Below are 18,698 nucleotides of genomic sequence, written 5' to 3'. Positions count from 1 at the left end.
TGGTGAAGTTTTGGCCTGGGCCAAGATGAGAATCTCAAGGCAAGGAACTGAAACTCTTCTGCCCCTTTTTCTCTCTCCTATGATGCAGAGTCCCATTACCTTTCCTCCTGGGTGGGTGAATACATCACCCAGAGAACAACATCCACTGCAGTGAGGACAATTTCTTAGGCACCTTTTCCATCACATCACTCCTTTCTCTCCAGCTCCCTTGCCAGTCTCATAAAACAGGACTTAAAGCTTTTGAGGTCTCTGATGGATGGTCCTTCTCTGTGGCAGCCCCAAAACAAGCTAGTTTGGCTGTGAACCATTCTGTCCTTATCTTCTTTCTTGTCGCGGTTTCTTCTCCGCTGTACAATTTGGCTCCATTCTAAAGCATCACCATAGTTGAAAAACACAGGAGAGAGATTTATTTTCTGCCTGGAGTCCCCGTTGGTTTCTTCCCAAGAAGAAAAGGACAGTCTGAACCAAAGGCAGGAATTACTGTTTGGACAAAGTGACCTGACAAGTGAATAGGAGCAGTGGATGAGTGTCCGTGCCCAATGGAAGCATCCCCAGCACGGAGAGCTGAGCATCCCTTGGTGTTCCCTGCACTGTGAAATCCCCTTGGAATGGCTGGTGCAGCACAGGACAGTTGACTGCACTCTGTTCTCCAAAAGGAATGGAGCAGCACTAAATTAAACAGAGAACTTATTGACTGAGCCAGTTAAATTAAATTAAACACACACTGTGTGTCTTAGCTCTGAGTGAAACTGCACACCAGAATGGTCTCCTGGTACAGGAACCGTTTGAGCACATAAAAAAAGGAAGGAATTTTGCAGGCATGCAATGCTATGAAGATGCTCAGAGGTCTGGAGCACGTTTTTAGAGACAGGCTGGGAGAGCTGGGAGCATTCAGCCTGGAGAAGGGAAGGCTCCAGGGAGACCTTAGAGCATCTCCCAGTGCCTAAAGGGGCTACAAGAGAGCTGGAGAGGCACTTGGGACAGCAACATGTAGTGACAGGACAAGAGGGAATGGACTCAAACTGACAGAGGAGAGTTTAGATTAGATATTAAGAAGAAATCCTTTCCTGTGAGAGTGGTGAAACACCAGTATGGGTTGCCCAGAGAAGCTGTGGATGTCCCATGGCTGGAAGTGTTCAAGGCCACGTTGGACAGGGCCTTGAGCAAAGTGGTTTAGTGAAAGATGTCCTTGTCCACAGCAGAGGGGTTGGCACTGGATGATCTTTAACATCCCATCAAACCCAAACCATTCTATCATTCTGTGAGTGCCATGAGATGGCAATGGCTGGGAGAGTGACTGGGGATGAATATAAAGGGAAAACATGAAAGAAGAGATTATCTGGTGAGATTTCAGCAGGGCCTTAAGCCATCCACACACTTCCAGGAAAGCCCCTGGTTTGCAGAGCCAGGGCAAACCAGGACCCGCCGGCTGCTTGGCTCCATCCCTGGACGGGACCAAGAGGCAGAGCTTTGTCCATGGCCCACAAAATCTGTCACCACTGCTGAAGCTGTCAAGAGGGGGACAAAGTGGTCTGGGAGAGCTGGTTGAGGAGGAAATGAGAGGAGACAGCAAACCATTCTCCTGCTGTCATGCATGAGGCAGTTTCAGGGGGTGCAATGCCCAGCCATTGATTAAGTTTTCCTAGAACCAGAGATGGGAGTGAAAAGCTGCTTCTCTTCCTTAATCCTTCCTGTACCATTCAACCTCCTGGAGAAATACAAGCTGGCATGGATGTTTTGTGCTCAATTTAGTTGTCAGAGGTTTGCTGGCAGAGGAAATGGAGAAGTAGGAGAGTCTTGTTCAACACAGCCAAGGCAGCAAAACCCTCATTTACAGTCTGAATGTGGAGCTTGTGGTCTCTTTGTGCTGTGTGCCCTCTCCATAAGCTGGAAGGCAGAGTGAGCCCAGGACCTTCAGAACTGACAGTGATCATATAATTCCCAGACAACAGATTACTTTGGTGAAAATCCACCCCAATGCTCTGGCAAAGACCCCTCTTTTGACAACAGAGTGTGTGAGATCCTTCAGCAGCACTAGCAAAACTCAGTTTCATTGTGGCTGGGGGTTCATATTGCTGCCAGAGAAATTACCTGAAGTCCCAGTGAGTAGAGGCTGAGAGGAAAAGCTCTTTTACTCCTAGGACTTCCTCTGCTTGCCTTGCACAAAGGGTGTGTGGGAACATTTGGTATGCATGGGCCTTTCTAAAGAGTCACAAATACTTTGAGGATCTGGATACAGGAGAAAATACTTTTCCAATGAAAATGCCAGTGATCTGCTCAGTAAGAAAAGATTGTTCTCCAAGATTGTTTTCCATCTTCTTGAGTTACAAAGGAAAAAAAAATATGCCAGGAAATTGGTAGATTTCAAAAGTTGCAGATTATTTATGGCAAATAGTAACAGGCTCCTGGAGCACTGCATCCTGAACAGCACATGGCAGGATGGCTCCCCTCTTTCAGCCAGTAACCAGAAAACCCCAGGCCCTCTCCCATGCCATTTGCCCTTTTGTCTTCCAGGTCATCCCAAAGGGAGGATCAGTTTGAGATTCCACCTTCCTAGCAAAACTAAACTGTTCATGTCTTGAATTTATGAGACAGGAAATCCACTTGGGAGGAAAACTGGGGCTGAAACAGCCTCATTTAAGTAAATCTAAGCACAGTGTTTACACAATGTCTGGAATTAATGCAGAGAAAACTTTCAGGTGCCAACTTTGGAAAGAGAAAATGGGGAGCAAAAAGAGGCAGATAGTGAGGCTGTGATGAAGCTGGAAGCTCTTCCTCCAAGCTGGATGAAAGGCTGCTTTTACTGCTGTTAAGCACCAGCAGCATGCTGTGCTCTCTAAGGCACAGAATAGGCACAGATAGGATTTGATTGCTCACCTATCTTTTTTGTGTCCAAGATGTGATACCATGAGAAGGTTTAATATCACCAGCTGTGTATATTCCCAGCATGGATAGCCTCACCAAAGATCATGGTGGAGTCTGATGTGTGTAGTACTTCAGTAGAAATTGTCCTTAGCCAGAGGTTGCTGCAGTTTTGTACCTTGTGAGAGGTGTCCATTCCCATTAATTAATTAATAACATTAATGCAATGGGGCCATGGGGTCACAACATGTCCTCAGTGTGGCACAGTGTGTAGAGAGACCCTGCAGCCACACACAGGTGTGGCTCTCACCTTGACCCTCCTGAGGTTGTTGTTAGTCCAAGCTAGCTTGATATTTTCTGTCCACCTGGAAAAATCATTGTGAAGCCGGCAGGAACCAGCTTTGCAGTGTCTCTTCCAGTGCCACCCAGTGCCCTGTTAGCTGAACTTCCACATGGCATTTCTTAGGAGCATCCAAGGTGATTTTGGGTAGCAGAGCATTAACAGTTACCAGACCTGGGCAGTAACAAGCAGAGCCTGTGAAGATTTAGGTCTCCATGCCTACAAGTTCTCTAATAAAACATGGTTTCAAACACTTCATTACTTTCTGCAAAGCCATCCTTCTGAAGGGCTGAGCTGGGTCAGGGCAGAAGGGCTGTGCATGAACCCTTTAAGGTTCTGCTCCAACCCAAACCATTCCATGGTTCTTTGGAATCTTCTGCCAGCACAGAAGCACTGCAGAGATTTGCTGTCCTGTAGCCACATCCACATCTTGTTCTGCAGCCAGACAAGGATGATTTCTCATTGTTAAGGCCACATCTTTGTACAAATGAGGTTTCAGCCCTCTCCTGATACAAGTGAGAAGTCAAACTGTGCACTAGGGAAAATCTCCAGCGCAGCCTGTGCCTCATCCACACGCTCCAGCAGAGCAATAGGACATCCTGTGGTGGGGCCAAGTGGATGCTGCCCCTCAGATGAGCTTTACCCATCCTACACAAGCTCCCTCAGAGGATTTTCCAGGCCCCTCAATCTTTTCTTCCTCCTCCTCTGTACTGGACTTTGGCAGCTCAGATCCTGTGTGCACAGAAACAACAGTTTTTGTGGTTTTCATGGGATTTATAGTGAGCCAGTGCATTTGGGTGGAAAAAGTTGTCAGTTTAAGGTCTCTTATCGACTTCCTTGGCTCATGGCCCAAGCTGCCATCTTCACACCTCACATCTGGGGAGAATCTGGTTTCTCCTCCTTTGTGTTGTGCTGGTTTTCTTCCCCTGTCTGGAGGAGTTTCACTTAAGGCTGACAGCACCTCCAGAAAAAGTGGACAGGATATAAGGAGACTTTATGGAGTGCGAAATCACCCACCAATTTCTAAAACTTAGATGTCTATCAGTGCTTCAGGCTCCCTTGCTAGCTGACAGAAAAGGCTGAACTCCTCTTTAAAGGTTCTCAGCTCAGACACCTATTTTATAAGGAGATTAACTGCTCTTTAAGAACTTTCAGTTCCTCCTCTTGGACTAGAGAGGATTTTGAGTGTGAGCTTCAACCAGTCTCAAAGGCTCATTGTTCCCTTGAATTCAGAGGCTCCAGTGCCTGTGTGAGTGTAGCTCTGGCTTTCCATATCAAGCAGACACTTGGAGCCATGGCAGCCCAGGGCTTGGTGCTGATCCCACACCTTGCCTGAAAGGCTCCAGCTTTCATCTGCTTGCCATAAGTGGGTGTTTTACAACTCCTCTGTCCTTGAAGGATAGAAAAATTACCATGGTGGGTGTTGCTGGTGGCAGACAGTTCTGGTTTTCCTGCAAGAGGGATGGTTTTGGAATGACTGGTGGTGTGGGCTTCTGCTGCCCTGGGGCCTGTGTGTTTAACTTGTTGCTGAAATCAGTGGAGATATTGTGTAAAACCAATGTACATCAGGGGAAGATGAGAGCTGTTCTGTGGCAGAGATCAGATAAATGCTTGGGAAACCTTTTGTGTTTTGTAGGAGTTTTGTGCCAGCCCATCTGTCTGAGCTTGGATCACCAACTGAACCTAGCACGGGACCCTTTAGGTTTTGTCAAGATTTCCTCTGGCATCTTGCTCACTGAAAGCATGAGCCTACAACCTTGAGCACGTTTCCTGTAGTGTGTAAGCAGTATAATCAGATAAATTACAACAGACTGCAACTGTTTTATTGGAAGAGAAGCCCTAAAGACACTGGAAAGGGCAGAGCAAGCACCAGCTTTGCCTGTCTGTGTGGGAGGACAGAGAGGAGCTCTGGAGCTCATGTCATGGCTAAAGGCACCCTGGTACCATCAACAGAGCTGTGTCTGACCATGTCCATACCTGCAGTGGCAAGGGGTGCTTGAGGACAGGAGCCAGCTGAGGCTTGAGGTGAAGTCTCATATTATCCCTCATCTGCACTAAATGTTCTCTGTTTTGTGCACCTAAAGTGCCTCAGTGCCACCAGTTTGCCATCCCCTGGAGCAATCCAGGCAGCCAGTGCTGCAGGGCTGTCAGGACCACATGCCTCTATGACAAAATGTCTGAGCAGTTGCTGCCATGTGTCTTTTTGATTGGGGAAAAAAAAAAAAAGATTTTGTTGTTGCAGGGATCATTTCAGAAATGGAGCAGGCAGGAGCAGGATCCAAGCTGCTCTGCACATAAAGGCCTTGCAGAATGGTTAGGAAGCCAGACAGAATGGAATATTTCTCTTATTTTCTTTACAGCTGAAAAAACATGAAAAATTACAGGAGTGCAGTTATTGCCATATTTCTGTTCCAAAATTTTGCCTTATTTAAAAAGAAATGAAGAAGAAGAAGAAATAAAACTGATTTTGCCCACCTCATTCACTTCACCCACCTCCCCTTCCTTCCCTCCCATTTCCTGGACCTGGCTGAGGTTTTCAACTGAAAAACCCTGATTCCAGCAGAGGGGCTGAGAACACAGAGAGGGACAATAAAGTGTTTGTTTGTGGAGATCACACAGGAGCAGTCTGTAGGTTCACAGAGGAGAGGAGAAACCACTGTTTGATTCCAAAACCTACAAGGGCATAGGGTGTGCTCTTCTGATGCCCCTGCTGGGTGATGGGGTCTCCTCAGACCCCTGGTCTCAGGTGCTGATGCCTGAAAACAATAATGCTGAGATAAAGCTGGATGGAGGTGACCACATGTCCAAGAGAAACTAAGATACATTCCTGATGGGGAATAAACTGGGGGTGGAAAACCAGTTGAAGAAAGAGATTCCAAGGCTAAATAAACAGAGCTGAACTTAACTCTTGCTCAGGAACCTCTTTATATCCATAATTTTAGAGGAAATATTGTCTTTGGACATGCCTTTATGTCCAGGCATATCTTCTAGGTAATGAGTGACATTTTGTGAGCTGCCAGAAGGAAAATGGAAGTGTACTAAAGGCTTTCCAAAACTGAGAAAGAAGGAAGCTTAAAAATGACACCTCTGCCCCTACCAAAAAAAAAAAAAAAAAAAAAAAAAAAAAAAAAGGAAAACAATTGCAACATTGCAACAAGGGTGATTAACATGGTCTGGAGCAAGCAAAGGCCACAGGAAAAACTGCAGCTGGGACTCAATTAAAAGAGACTAGAAGAGAAAATGCTTTCCAGTAAGCAAACATCTTTGACTGTGCTGCAAACGGCCCCTCTGGCTATTTTCCACTGTACAGTCTGACTGTGTAGGTACTTTGTTGAACTTCCACTGTAGTGACTTTTCCTTTCTTGCTCCCTCTACATTCTTCATCCCTTTGAAAAGCTGGGGATGTGGTTGGAAGAGCAAGGGATTAAACCTGTCTGCACATAGGCCCACACTTCCCTCCACACACACCTGGATTCTCAAATAAACATAATTATATGCAGCCAGTTTAGGACACTGCACACAGCCTGACACAGAAGCACAGTGTTAGGAGCAAAATAGAGTGGCAATAAACTTCACTGAAAGGGACAGTTGTACTCTGGAATGGGGAGCTCCTGAGCAGAGCAGCAATTCCCAACCTTGTCCTTCTCAGAAAGGCAAGAGTTCTTTCCTGAATCCTTCCAGGCCCAGGGTGAATTGGAGAGGGCCTTGTTTCTGTGGGCACTGGTTGGAGATGGTAGGATGGCTGGAATTTTTGTGGCAGTTTGGTTGGATTCTTGTTGCTCCAGACTGCTCAGTACCCCACAGAGGGACAGAGGCACAGCCCTGACCTTGTGTAACTCCTCCTGCCTCCTCCTCCTCTCGCCACAAACCTGCCTGCTCCAGCTGCTCTCTGAGAAAGTGCAAATGGAGTTTTGCAGGAGAGCAGTCTGCAGGGATGGGAGGTGGTTTTTGTGGCATGGACCTGGCAGAAAGCATGGTGTGATCATTGCTGCCTGTCTGGAGGGCTCTGTGCTGCAGGAATTACCCCTCACAGGGCTCCCCGCTAGCGCCAGGACAAAACTCCTCTTTTCAGCTCCACCAAAGTGTGTGCAGAACAACTTCTCTTCAGGGTGACTTCTGCCAGGAGAGAAGGACCCTGAAACTGAATTGGAGTTTGCCAGCAGTGACCTGGCAGTTCCTTATTCTAGTAGCCAGAATTCCTCAATGTTTTTCAAAGAAATCAAAGGAGGATGTGTCCAGAGGCCTGTGTTATTTATGACACATATGGTAGGGGCATTGGCTGTGTTCCCAGCATGTTTCCAAGGCTTCTCTCCTTAGCCATTCAGCTGCAGCTGGGGCCAAGCAGTAAGATCCTGAGCAGGGGATGCTCCTGCCGCTGCTGAGCCTGCTCCAGGTTGTACCGAGCTGTGGCATTTGCAGGGGTCCCCAGGATGAGGTGAGAGATGAGTGAATCTGACTCCATGTTCTTAGAAGGCTAATTTATTATTTTATGTACTTATATGATAATAAAGAGTGCCACACTAAAACTATACTAAAGAATAGAGAATACATTAGAAGGCCTAACAAGAATGATAATGAAAAACTCATGACTGACTCCTCAGAGTCTGACACAGCTGATAGTGATTGGTCATTAAGTAAAAACAATTCACATGGAACCAATCAAACATGCACCTGTTGGTAAACAATCTCCAGCCACATTCCAAAGCAGAAAAACAGAAAAAAGCAAATGAGATAATATTGTTTTTTCTCTGAGGCTTCTCATCTTCCCAGGAGAAGAAATCCTGGCGAAGGGATTTTTCAGAAAATATGACAGTGACACTGAGCCTTTACCTATTCTTGAGCACTGTTCCTCTGTGCCAGATCCCATCTGCCTGAGCACACACTGACACTGCCACACACTGAACTGCACCTTCCTGTGCTCTGGGCACAGCCTGAACCTACACCTCAGTAAGAGACAGCATCCACACTTGAGCTACTCACCCTGCTCTGCCTCCACAGTCAGTCTGGGGTTTAGAATGGCAGGAAGAACCTCCCCAGTTCCCTTGTCAGGGCAGAGCAGGTCTGCACCACCCATGCTATCCACATCTGCTCACTCAGACCTCCCTCTTTACTCACTTGCTTCCAGAGCTGCTTCTTCAAGAAGCTGTTTACCCATTAGCCAGTGCCTGGACATCCCCCTGGAGACCCCAGGGAGCAGGGGCATTGCAGCATGGAACCGCTGCTGTAACAACAGGACAGGGATCAAAGGCATTCCCAGAGCACTGAATCCCACCAGAGCTGCCTGCAGACTCAGGGCTGGATCTCCTTGGCATGCTGCAGGGGAGTGAAAAATGAAGATCAACATTGCAAACAGCACCCTGAGGAGTAGGTTGGGTTTCTCGCTGGCAGGGACTCAACACTTTCGCGGAATACACCCAAAACATTGTTATTCTGATTTGTTAACCACTGCTCACAAGGAAAATCCATTTCCTCTGGGCTTCTGTGGGATAGGAGGAGGTTGGGTTTTTTCCTCCATAGCTAAACCGAACTGCAAAGAGACCACTGGTCCCAGCTGTTGTCATTTGGGGCTGTTTTCCCTTGTGGAAGATCAGCATAAAGCTTGAATAAGACCAAGAGTACATGAGCTTGTCTTAGCTTTTGGGACAAAGGAAATTTCTTCTGTTTAGGGCATTCTGTTGTGTGATGTCTACCTGATGGGCAGATGAACCTGTTCTCCTCCTGTCCACTGCCAGTGTACACAGAAATACCAACTCAGAACAGCACCTGTTTCCTGTAGCCACAAAATCTAGAAGTCTTTTCAGCAGGCAGCTCCTGGAGTTTATATTTAAACATCTGTGTCTCCTTGCTCTAGGATATTTCTATTCCTTAGTAGGTAACCCAGGCCTAAAGCTGCCTGCCTCTCTTGGCTGAGTTTATCTCATGGCACTCAGAGCTATTCAGCTGGCTTTGATTTTGGCAAAATGCAAGTCAGTGAAAGATACCTCATCTAGGCAGTCTGGAGAAGTAAGAGGTTTTATTTAATACTCAAACAGATATTTTACTAGTGATTAGGAGGGTATCCTCTACCCAAATCCCTTCTGCCCTGCAGGATCCACCCTGACAGAAACTCCATCACTTCCTTTGGTACCAGTTTCAGTGATCCATCACCCACTGTGCAGAATGTGGGCTTTGTTTCCCATTTGATTTTACTCAACATATGTCTCCAAGCTATTAGTTCTGGTCATGAATTTCTGCTAGATTAAAGAGCCCTTTAGCACCAGCACTCTCTGCTTGAAACTATTTGTGCCCAGTTGTCAACTTCTCAGTTTTTCTTTTTTTATTTGTTACAATCATTAGATTCAAATTTCCTATTTTCTAATCTTCCCCCATATAGCATTCTGTCCAGCCCTCAGATCCTTGCTAGTGGATATTTCTTCACCACCTTTTTCTGATAGCTTCGTGACAGCCCAGGGGTGTGCAAAGTATTCCCATTGCTCACCTCTAATGCACAGAGAGGAATTCCTGTTTGGTTTACTGTTGGATAACAGCAGTAGCTCTCCTGAGTGACTTATTTCTAGGACTCAACATCCCATTGTCAAGCGTGCATTTCAATTTTATATTTGATTCTATTAAAATACAGTCTGTATGGAAACCCATTGGCTCTAATACCAACCCCTGTAGATGCCCATTAGAAATATTTCCCTCAAGGCCCCTTAGATGGATCCCATTAGGGAACCACCAGCCTGGCTTCTGCTAAGCCATGTTAATGGATGTACTACTGGCATTACACATCTTCATATCAAAGAACCCTGGAAAAATTCAAACCTTATCAAAATCTAATTACATTGTGTTACAGCCATGCAGGCAGCTTTATCAAACAAGCTTAGAATCATGCCAAATAATAAAAGGCTGGAAGCACCTGTTTTATACACAAGTGCCTTAACTAAGATTACTATTACATCTATTCTTCAGTGCTTAATGAACTGAACTCTGTATCAGATTTTCCATTATTTTGCCTGGAATTTATGTCAATCAAAGTAGCACGTATTTGTGAGGCTCATCATTGTGTATCTTGGCTGGCTGTGGGCTCAGAGCTTCAGTGCTTGGGACCTGCCCCAGCAGAGATTATGGACGAGCATCAGTGGGCCAGCAGCTCACTCAGCCAGCTCTTTAAGGACTCCTGGGTATTGCTTGGCCAAGCTGATTCCAGGCTGGTGCTTCCAATTCCCTTTGCTTTGCTGAGGAGCAGCAGGCGCTTCATTGCCCCCAGAGCCCATCCTGTGGGCACAGCCCACTGCCCCAGGGCTGGCTGCCAGACTCTCTGACCTCCTCTGCACTGCTCATCCCTGCAGGGAAATGGTGAAGTCAGCTGTCATCTGCAGAAGAGGCTTGTAATACATTGTTTGTGCAGACATCACCGCTCACCAGAGAGACACCCAAACACATGTACAGCTCCCAGAGTTCTCCCTGAGGTTAGCTCTTACCTGGAATTTTATCCCACACACAGCAGAAAATATCTCCATTTGATCTTGTTCAGCCCTACAGCTTCAAACTGTAGTCTCCACACTCCTCTGCCAATATGTTCCATCCCTGTTCTCTCCTATTTTCTGCCAGCAGAGCTGTCTCTGTTCACTAAAGATAAGGTTTTGTGGTGTGTCAGATTAAAATTAATGAGGGCATGTAGCTCAGCTTTTTCATAGGTGAAAGGTTAATGCTGAACTGTACAGGATGGGGATTATTTTTGACATTTTCTTGTGCCAGTGAGGATATGTAATGGAGTTTTCTACAAGTCCAATAGGCATATACCTGGAATGTTACCTGTCAGCTGAAGTCATCTGGAATCTTTCTAGATCACAGGAGTGAAACAGCCAATATCCAGACCTCAAAGGAAACACCAGTGATTCAGTAGGTGTGGTCCTTCCTTCTGAGTCAGGGCTGAAGAGTGATGCCAAACTGCACTGGGTTGCCAGAGAACCTGTTTTTTATTTGAAATATTGAAACCAACTTGAGTCTTTGTGGTGATTTAACACAACATGGTATTATAGTGCATGGTAATCCAGTTAGGATTAAATTAGCTGGCCTCCCAATATTGCTTCTGTCACTCAATGTCAATAGGATGATTCTTTCTTTTCCTGAAGCCTTCAGAATCATCCTGCAGGTTGCTCTGACTGAGGCATCCCAAGAAGATATTTTTAGGGCAGATTTAAGATGCCCAGAACTGTATCCTGTGGATTTCTTGTATTAGTTCTGGATCAATTTGCACTTGGGGATATGCTGACTCTCTGTGCAAAAAGAGTTGTAACATTTTACTTTTCCCCCATGTAGAGGGCAATTTTCCCTTCAGAGCATTTTACGGAATAGAAAATTCTTCCAACCATCTGGCCTGAAAGCCAGTTCTGGCTTGATTTGGCATGCCCAGTGAGGAACAGCTCCTGTTCTGAGACAAAAGCTTAGTGGATGCAATGGTCCCTCCTGACTAAATACATAACAGGTGTGTGAAGATCTGCTGTAAAATTGCCTTTCTGCTCCATAGGTAAGACTGAATCACAAGAGAGGGAGTGGGAAAGCAGTATGTTAAGTGGTGTATAACACTTCAGACTGCTGTACAGAGCAGAGCATCTTATTTATTTATCCCATGGACTGATGTCCCAAAGCAAGCAGCACTTCGGGGCAGAATCATTCCCCAAGGACAGGCTTTCCCTGCTGGTGTGAGGAGTGTAGGAGGCTTTAGGGGCAGCTGAAAGAATTGCACTGCCTTGCAGCAGCATCCATAGCACTCAGCTCCTGTGAACATACACAAATCCTTTCTCCCTGTGTTGTTTCTTGCAGGTAAATTATGACCACTTTGCTATTAGTGTTTGTGTGTTTGCAAGTCATCACCGCAGCCAACTCTGTGGAGCTCTCAGGTATGTTTTCAGAGCATGGCAAAGCAGGACTGAACCACCTTCTGCACTCTGGTCCCATCTTCAAGGACAGGCAGCCCCCAGAAATAAATGAATAAATGTGTCCAAGATCTGTGCTGTGCACACACAAGGCTCCTTTGTTCGGATGTCTGCTGTGCCACAGCCTCACTGTCTGGTGCTTGGGAAGCCAGGGAGATAGCTGCAGATTTGTAGGGAAATTAAGAGAATTTCAGCATTTCCCTTTTAAAACAGTACCAGGTGTGAACTCAAAGAGTGGGCAGCAGCTAGGCTGCAGCAGAGCCCTTTGTTCCCTTCATTCCCAAATCCAGCTGTGGTCCAAATCTCAAAAGCAGCCATGGTGCAGTGGTCATTGCCACAACTTCCCTTTGTAGATTAGACAAAAATATCATGTGTGAATATGTGGGTACGGGTTTGCACAGCAGACATAGGCACTGGATCGTAGGGAAACATGGGATATTTTTTATTACATGTGTCATTGATGCAACCATTGCTCTGTTTGGGAACTGGCAGACAGTAGTGATGGCCTGGAAGTCAAGATACCTGAGCAGTCTCCCCTGCGTGTTATCCTGGGAAGCTCCCTGAACATCCCCTGTTACTTCAACATTCCGGAGGAGCAGGACACCAGCGTCATGCTGACCCCACGCATCAAGTGGAGCAAGCTCTCCAACGGCACCGAGGTTGTCTTGCTGGTGGCCACGGGTGGCAAGATCCGGCTCAACAGCGAGTACAGGGAGGTGATCTCCTTGCCCAACTACCCTGCCATCCCCACGGACGCCACGCTGGAGATCAAGGCACTGAGGTCCAACCACACCGGGATCTACCGCTGCGAAGTGATGTACGGCATTGAGGACAGACAAGACACAATCGAGGTCCTGGTGAAAGGTGGGATCCTGACCTTGCTCTTTTCTGTCTGTGTCTTGCTGCTTGGCCTGAAAGGAGGAAGAGGCACTCTCCTGGTTCAGAGCAAATTTTGGAGAGAACACCCAAAGGGGCTCCTCTAGGAAAGCAGATTCATTTGGCTCCTCTCCCCAACCGGTCCGGGAGAAAATACCTCCTTGGAGAAAAGGGGGAAAAAGCTGTTTATTAAACAATAAAACCTAAACAATATTAAACAATAAAACCCCTTGCTACTCCAAAAGAGATGACAAACTCAGAGAGTCCCCTTGGTGGGCTGTAGCTCAGCTCACTCAGTCTCTTATCCGTCCCTCCAGTGCTGGAAATGCCACAGCCCAGGCCCGGCCTGGTGGGCCTGTGGGTGCTCCTCTGCTGTTCAGTCCAGAGCAGGTTTAAACAGGTCCAAAGTAAAGGAAAAAAAACACCACAGTCCATGGAACTTCTTTGCCTCAGCTAGCTAAAACTAACTAAAACAAAGGAGAGCTCTGTCCCGCTGTCTGTCCATCCACAGAAAACACTGTCCAGGAGCAGGAATGTGGAGGAGTGAGTGCAGTGTCTGAAAACAAACTGAGCTTCTTCTCTCCCTCCTTCACTCTCTGGAACAAGTCTTAAAGGTGCACAACTTATTATTCAGCATAAACAGAACAAGATGATTGGGGATAAAAGCATCATATAGTCAACCCAGGACAGGCACACAGGCAGAGAATGCAGTGCTTTCCTCGTAGGAATAATCCCTTTCTCTCAGGTCACAGATAAGGTGATGAGTGTAGAAGCCACAGGCCCAGCATTTATTTTAGCAGGCTAGGACCAGACTAAACAAACCAGTAAAATGACTCATGGCAGAATATGGCAAGAACATGTCTCTTCTGGCAGAAGGTGAATTACAGAGGCAGCAAGACGACATCCTTGGCAGGAGGTGCTACTGGATACACTGGGCTATTACTCAAGTGGGTAAAGCTGGAACAGGGCCCTTATCAGACCTTTAATTTTTTTCCAAACATTTTAGGAGATGGGATGCCCTCATCTGGAGAACTGGGCTGTTCTGGAAAAACTTCCATTGCCATATTGCAAAGCCTGTCCTAGTAATAGGTGGATAAAATAACAAAAGTTTTGTGCAATCCTTCTCCTTTTTGGGGTTTTTGCTTTCTGTATAAGACAGGGAGACAGCTTCCACTGCAGAGCTCTACAGGATGAGGATTAATTTTGCCTTTTTCTTGTGCCTTCTCTGGAAGGCAAGGGGCTGGTGATTGTGAGTGATGTCCATTGTCTTTTCCAGGCATCGTATTCCACTACAGAGCAATCTCCACAAGGTACACCCTGAACTTTGAGAAGGCAAAGCAGGCCTGTATCCAGAACAGTGCTGTCATTGCTACCCCCGAGCAGCTGCAGGCTGCCTACGAGGATGGGTACGAGCAGTGTGATGCTGGCTGGCTGTCTGATCAGACTGTCAGGTGAGAAGCCACGCAGGGGAAGGGAAAGCCACAGCAGCATTGTTAGGGAAGGACTCCTGTGATGAAGCCACTAACTGAAAATGGTTGTTAAATCTCAGCTGTTGTAACTGCTGGTGTTCCAAGGGGGGTGGTGGATTACAAGTCATTCTCTGTTAGAGGTGGATCTCTAGCAGGAAAGCAGAGTGACCGCTGTGCTCCTGGGCTGGTGGTGACAACTGAGTGGACAATGGCTTCATCCTGATCCTCCATCTTCCCTGAACAAAACCAATGTTGTGCCAAGATGTACAAATTTGGCTCAACCAGACTGAGCTGTGCATCTCTCACTGGGGAGGCACCTTGTCCTGATGTCTTTGTTCAGGGTTCCAAGGACCATCAGAGTGAGGGCAGGACAGCAGATCATCCTTTCCCTTTCCCGTAACCTGGGAAAAGCCATAAAAGCCATGCAGAGGGAGTGCTCTGCATCTCCTTCCCAGCCTTCAGTGGCTGCCAGGGTCCTGCCTCCCCTCCTTATCCACAATCTCTCCCTCAGGTACCCCATCCACTGGCCCCGGGAGCGCTGCTATGGCGACAAGGACGAATTTCCAGGAGTGAGAACCTACGGTGTCCGTGAGCCAGATGAAACCTATGATGTTTACTGCTATGCAGAGCAAATGCAAGGTGATTTGGGGCTTTTATTGTTACTAGACACAGAAGCAGCCAAAGTCCTGATCATGCCTAGACTGGACAACAGCAAATAGAGAAAAGGCAGGTTAAAGCTGGAAAGCACATTCCCTGGCCAGCCCAGATGTTCTTTACAGTCTTTTTATTAGACCTTGGACAATTTTAATGTCAAATGACTAATGCAGCGTAGAGGGTGGAGTCCGTCTAACCTCCACCAGAGTCCACGCCATCCTGCCTGGTCAGCCATTTGAGTGTGTGACATTCAGATGCACCAATCATTCATGCTCATGACATTGAAATATTCAGCACAACAGAATTGAAATTGTCCTTTATCTCCCCCTTGCCCTGTGGCTCCAGCTGGTGTGGTGTGTTTTGGTCAAATCTGCATTTGGTCTGTAAGACTCACTTTCTTCTGGCCTTTACAAAGTCACTCACATGGGCTTGCATTTCAGCTCTAATACACAGGAGTCCTCATCTTATCCAAACTCTTATGAGTGGCAAGGAGACAGAAAGGGAATTGTGATTAGAATCTAACAGGTAATTCCTTGTGGTATTCACATGCCCTCTGAACAGGGAGAAACTGTGAAACAAGCAGAGGAGAAGGAAAACACAATTCTTATCTCGCTTGCTGTGCCTGTGTTGTGCTAAAGTAGAATGCAATATGGAGATTGTTTACCCAAAGTGAGGATGTTCTGTTCCCTTGGCCTATCAGGGCCAAGAAGTGTGTGTATCAGACTGTCACAGGACAGTCACGAGAGAACCAGAGATGAGTGCAGTGTGAGCAAGAGTGAGCGCATGGCAGATTCAGTTTAGATACAAATGTACATAGTATAGTATAATAAAATAATTCTTTAGCCTTCTGATGATGGAGTCAGATGCATCATTCTCTCTCTCCTTTGTCCGAGTTGCCTTTGATTTACAATAATTCCTGTGCTAATGGACGATGTGATTACAGGCAAAGTCTTCTACGCCACTGCCCCGGAGAAGTTCACCTTCCAAGAAGCTTTTGACAAATGCCGGGGTTTGGGAGCGCGCCTGGCCACCACAGGGGAGCTGTACCTGGCCTGGAAGGATGGCATGGATGTGTGCAGCGCGGGCTGGCTGGCCGACCGCAGCGTGCGCTACCCCATCTCCCGGGCGCGCCCCAACTGCGGGGGCAACCTGGTGGGCGTGAGGACGGTGTACCTGCACGCCAACCAGACGGGCTACCCGCACCCCGACTCGCGCTATGACGCCATCTGCTACAGCGGTGAGTCTCAGAATCCCTGCTGCTCACAGTGACTCTGTGTAAGAGCTGAAATGAGGCATGCGGGACTCCAGGCAGCTCTCCAACATGCAGTTTATTCCATCCAAGAGGTTACAGCAGTCCAGGGTGGTGGGTGACAGAGCCTGTGCCTACAGCTGTCAGCTCCAGCTGCAGGCAGGCCTGGAGACTCTTTGGTTTTGGTTACAGTGCATTATTTACTTTTCTTTGCTTAGCATCTTAATACAGTAGAACCAATAGGATTGCCACGCTTAAAAAAACCCCAATATTTCAAAATATGTGTTGAAACCTTATGATCAGATCTGTTGCGCCCAGATACATCTCTCAGACCCATGGAGGTACCCAATTATGTGGCCAAGTTAAAGGCTGGTCCACCAAGCCACAGCCTCCTGGTTTTCTCAGGGTTTGCCTCTAAAACTGATGCATATGGTCAGTCCTTTTCTGAGCATCTTTATAGAAATCTCTGAATCCCTTGAGATCTGAAAGGTACTGCCTAAAATGAACCAGCAGTAAAATGGAATTGGAAATAGAGCAGGGAAAGCATTATTAGAGGAAAACCCAGGCATTATCTCATACTTTTTCCCTCCCCAGCCAAGACCTGCCTTGCTGCACATCCAAGATGTGATCCATCCCTCCCTTAGGCACCCTCAGAGTTCTGTTTCATGCTGCTCTACAAACCAGAGTCCTTGTCAGCTGAGCTGCTCAGTTAAGAACGTTGTCCTAGACCCAAGGGATGTGACTTGAGCGGGAAATTGATTTGGAAGGGGAAAGGTGGGAGCTGTTTCATTGTGTTTGGTACAGCAAGTGGCCTTGGCTGTCCTGGCAGAGGGTTAGGATGCTCATACAGGATGAGCTCTCAATTCACGGCCTGGGCAGAGCAGAAGGAGATCGTGATCCTGCTGAGGTTTCATCTACCGACTGTGAGAATCCATTGTCTCTCTCCCATGGCTCAGACGGATGTGCCATGGAGGTTATCCAAGCTCCCCGACTTCCCTCCGTCCGACCCAATTTCCTTGCGGCAGGCACTAGGGGTCAGTGCAGACTTGGATATGGGCAAAGTGTTCCCGGGAAGGGGACCTGGCAGGAGCGAGGGCCATGTCCCCGCTGATTGACCACATTTGGAGCATGAGGTGGCTCAGTGCCTCCTCACATGCCCTCCGTGCTGAGGCGTTGCACGGAGCCACAGTGGAGGAAGGAAAACCATTTCTTTTATCAAACTGTCACGATCTCTCCCATAGCAGAGATACTCAGCTGCTCCTTGGAGGCAGCACCAGCGCAGCTCACCTCATCAGGCTGACATTTGTCACAGACATCTTTTATGAAAAATCTGAAAAATCCTTTCTTTAGGATTTTTCCTCCTGAGAAGCCAAGAGACCTCAGGAACAAAATGTAAACAATGATTATCTGCTGCTGTGGAATGCAACAGGTGGATCTCTGATTGGTCTCATGCGGTTGTTTCTAATTAATGGCCAATCACAGTCAGCTGGCTCACACTCTGTCCGAGACACAAGCCTTTGTTATCATTCTTTCTTTTTCTATTCTTAGCTAGCCTTCTGATGAAATCCTTTCTTCTATTATTTTAGTACAGTTTTAATATAATATATATATCATAATAAATCAAGCCTTCTGAAACATGGAGTCAGATCCTCGTCTCCTCCCTCATGCTCAGACTCCTGTGAACACGGTCACAGACATTATCCCCTCTGATTGCTGCTTTGTGTCCTGATGCAGGGGAGGACAGTGAGAGCCTGGTCCCGGGGCAGTTTGTCGACGAGCTTGGGAGCGAGCTGGGCAGCGCCTTCACAGTGCAGACTGTCACCCAGACCGAGGTGGAGCTGCCCCTGTCACGCAATGCCACGGAGGAGGAGGCCCGCGGCAGCATTGCCACCCTGGAGCCCATTGACATCACCCCCACGGCCACCAGGCTGGATGAGAGCTTCACTGCCCTGCCTGATCTCTTCACCACCGCTCTCACACCAGAGACAGCTGCCACAGAGGAGGAAAATGTGACCAGGGAGGATGGCACAGCGGTGTGGACTGTACCTGAAGAGGCCACCACCATAGATTTAGGCACTGCCATCACTACCATCGCCTTTGGCACTGCTAGCACCACAGAAACAGCAGAGGTGAGCTCGGTGGAAGAGGTCGTGGGGGTGACTGCCACCCCAGGACTGGAGTCTGCCTCGGCATTCACAGTGGAAGATCAGCTTGTGCGAGTGACAGCTGCCCCTGGTGCTGGCCACCTTCCCGAGCAGCCCATCTCCCCCACAGGTAAGGTACCAGGACTGAGAGAAGCCTGAAGGCCAGTTCATTCTAGAGGTAAC

The 18,698-nt window shown here is 47.4% G+C and overlaps 1 protein-coding gene across 2 annotated transcripts in view; it reads left to right on the top strand.

The window, feature by feature from the left end:
- ACAN (aggrecan) overlaps positions 1-18,698 on the top strand; it is a 49,252-nt gene that overhangs the window by 9,713 nt on the left and 20,841 nt on the right. For both annotated transcript variants that reach the window (XM_030955217.1, XM_030955218.1), the window contains 6 exons: positions 12,011-12,087; positions 12,616-12,987; positions 14,276-14,450; positions 14,980-15,107; positions 16,066-16,359; positions 18,106-18,645. In XM_030955217.1, the coding sequence (XP_030811077.1) occupies positions 12,018-12,087; positions 12,616-12,987; positions 14,276-14,450; positions 14,980-15,107; positions 16,066-16,359; positions 18,106-18,645 (1,579 nt within the window). In that variant the 5' untranslated portion in view covers positions 12,011-12,017. The remainder of the gene's footprint in view (positions 1-12,010; positions 12,088-12,615; positions 12,988-14,275; positions 14,451-14,979; positions 15,108-16,065; positions 16,360-18,105; positions 18,646-18,698) is intronic.

This window comes from Camarhynchus parvulus, chromosome 10, assembly GCF_901933205.1.
Source record: "Camarhynchus parvulus chromosome 10, STF_HiC, whole genome shotgun sequence".
Taxonomy (NCBI): Eukaryota; Metazoa; Chordata; class Aves; order Passeriformes; family Thraupidae; genus Camarhynchus; species Camarhynchus parvulus.
Note: the sequence above shows the minus strand (reverse complement) of the source record. Positions and strands in the feature narration are given on the sequence as shown.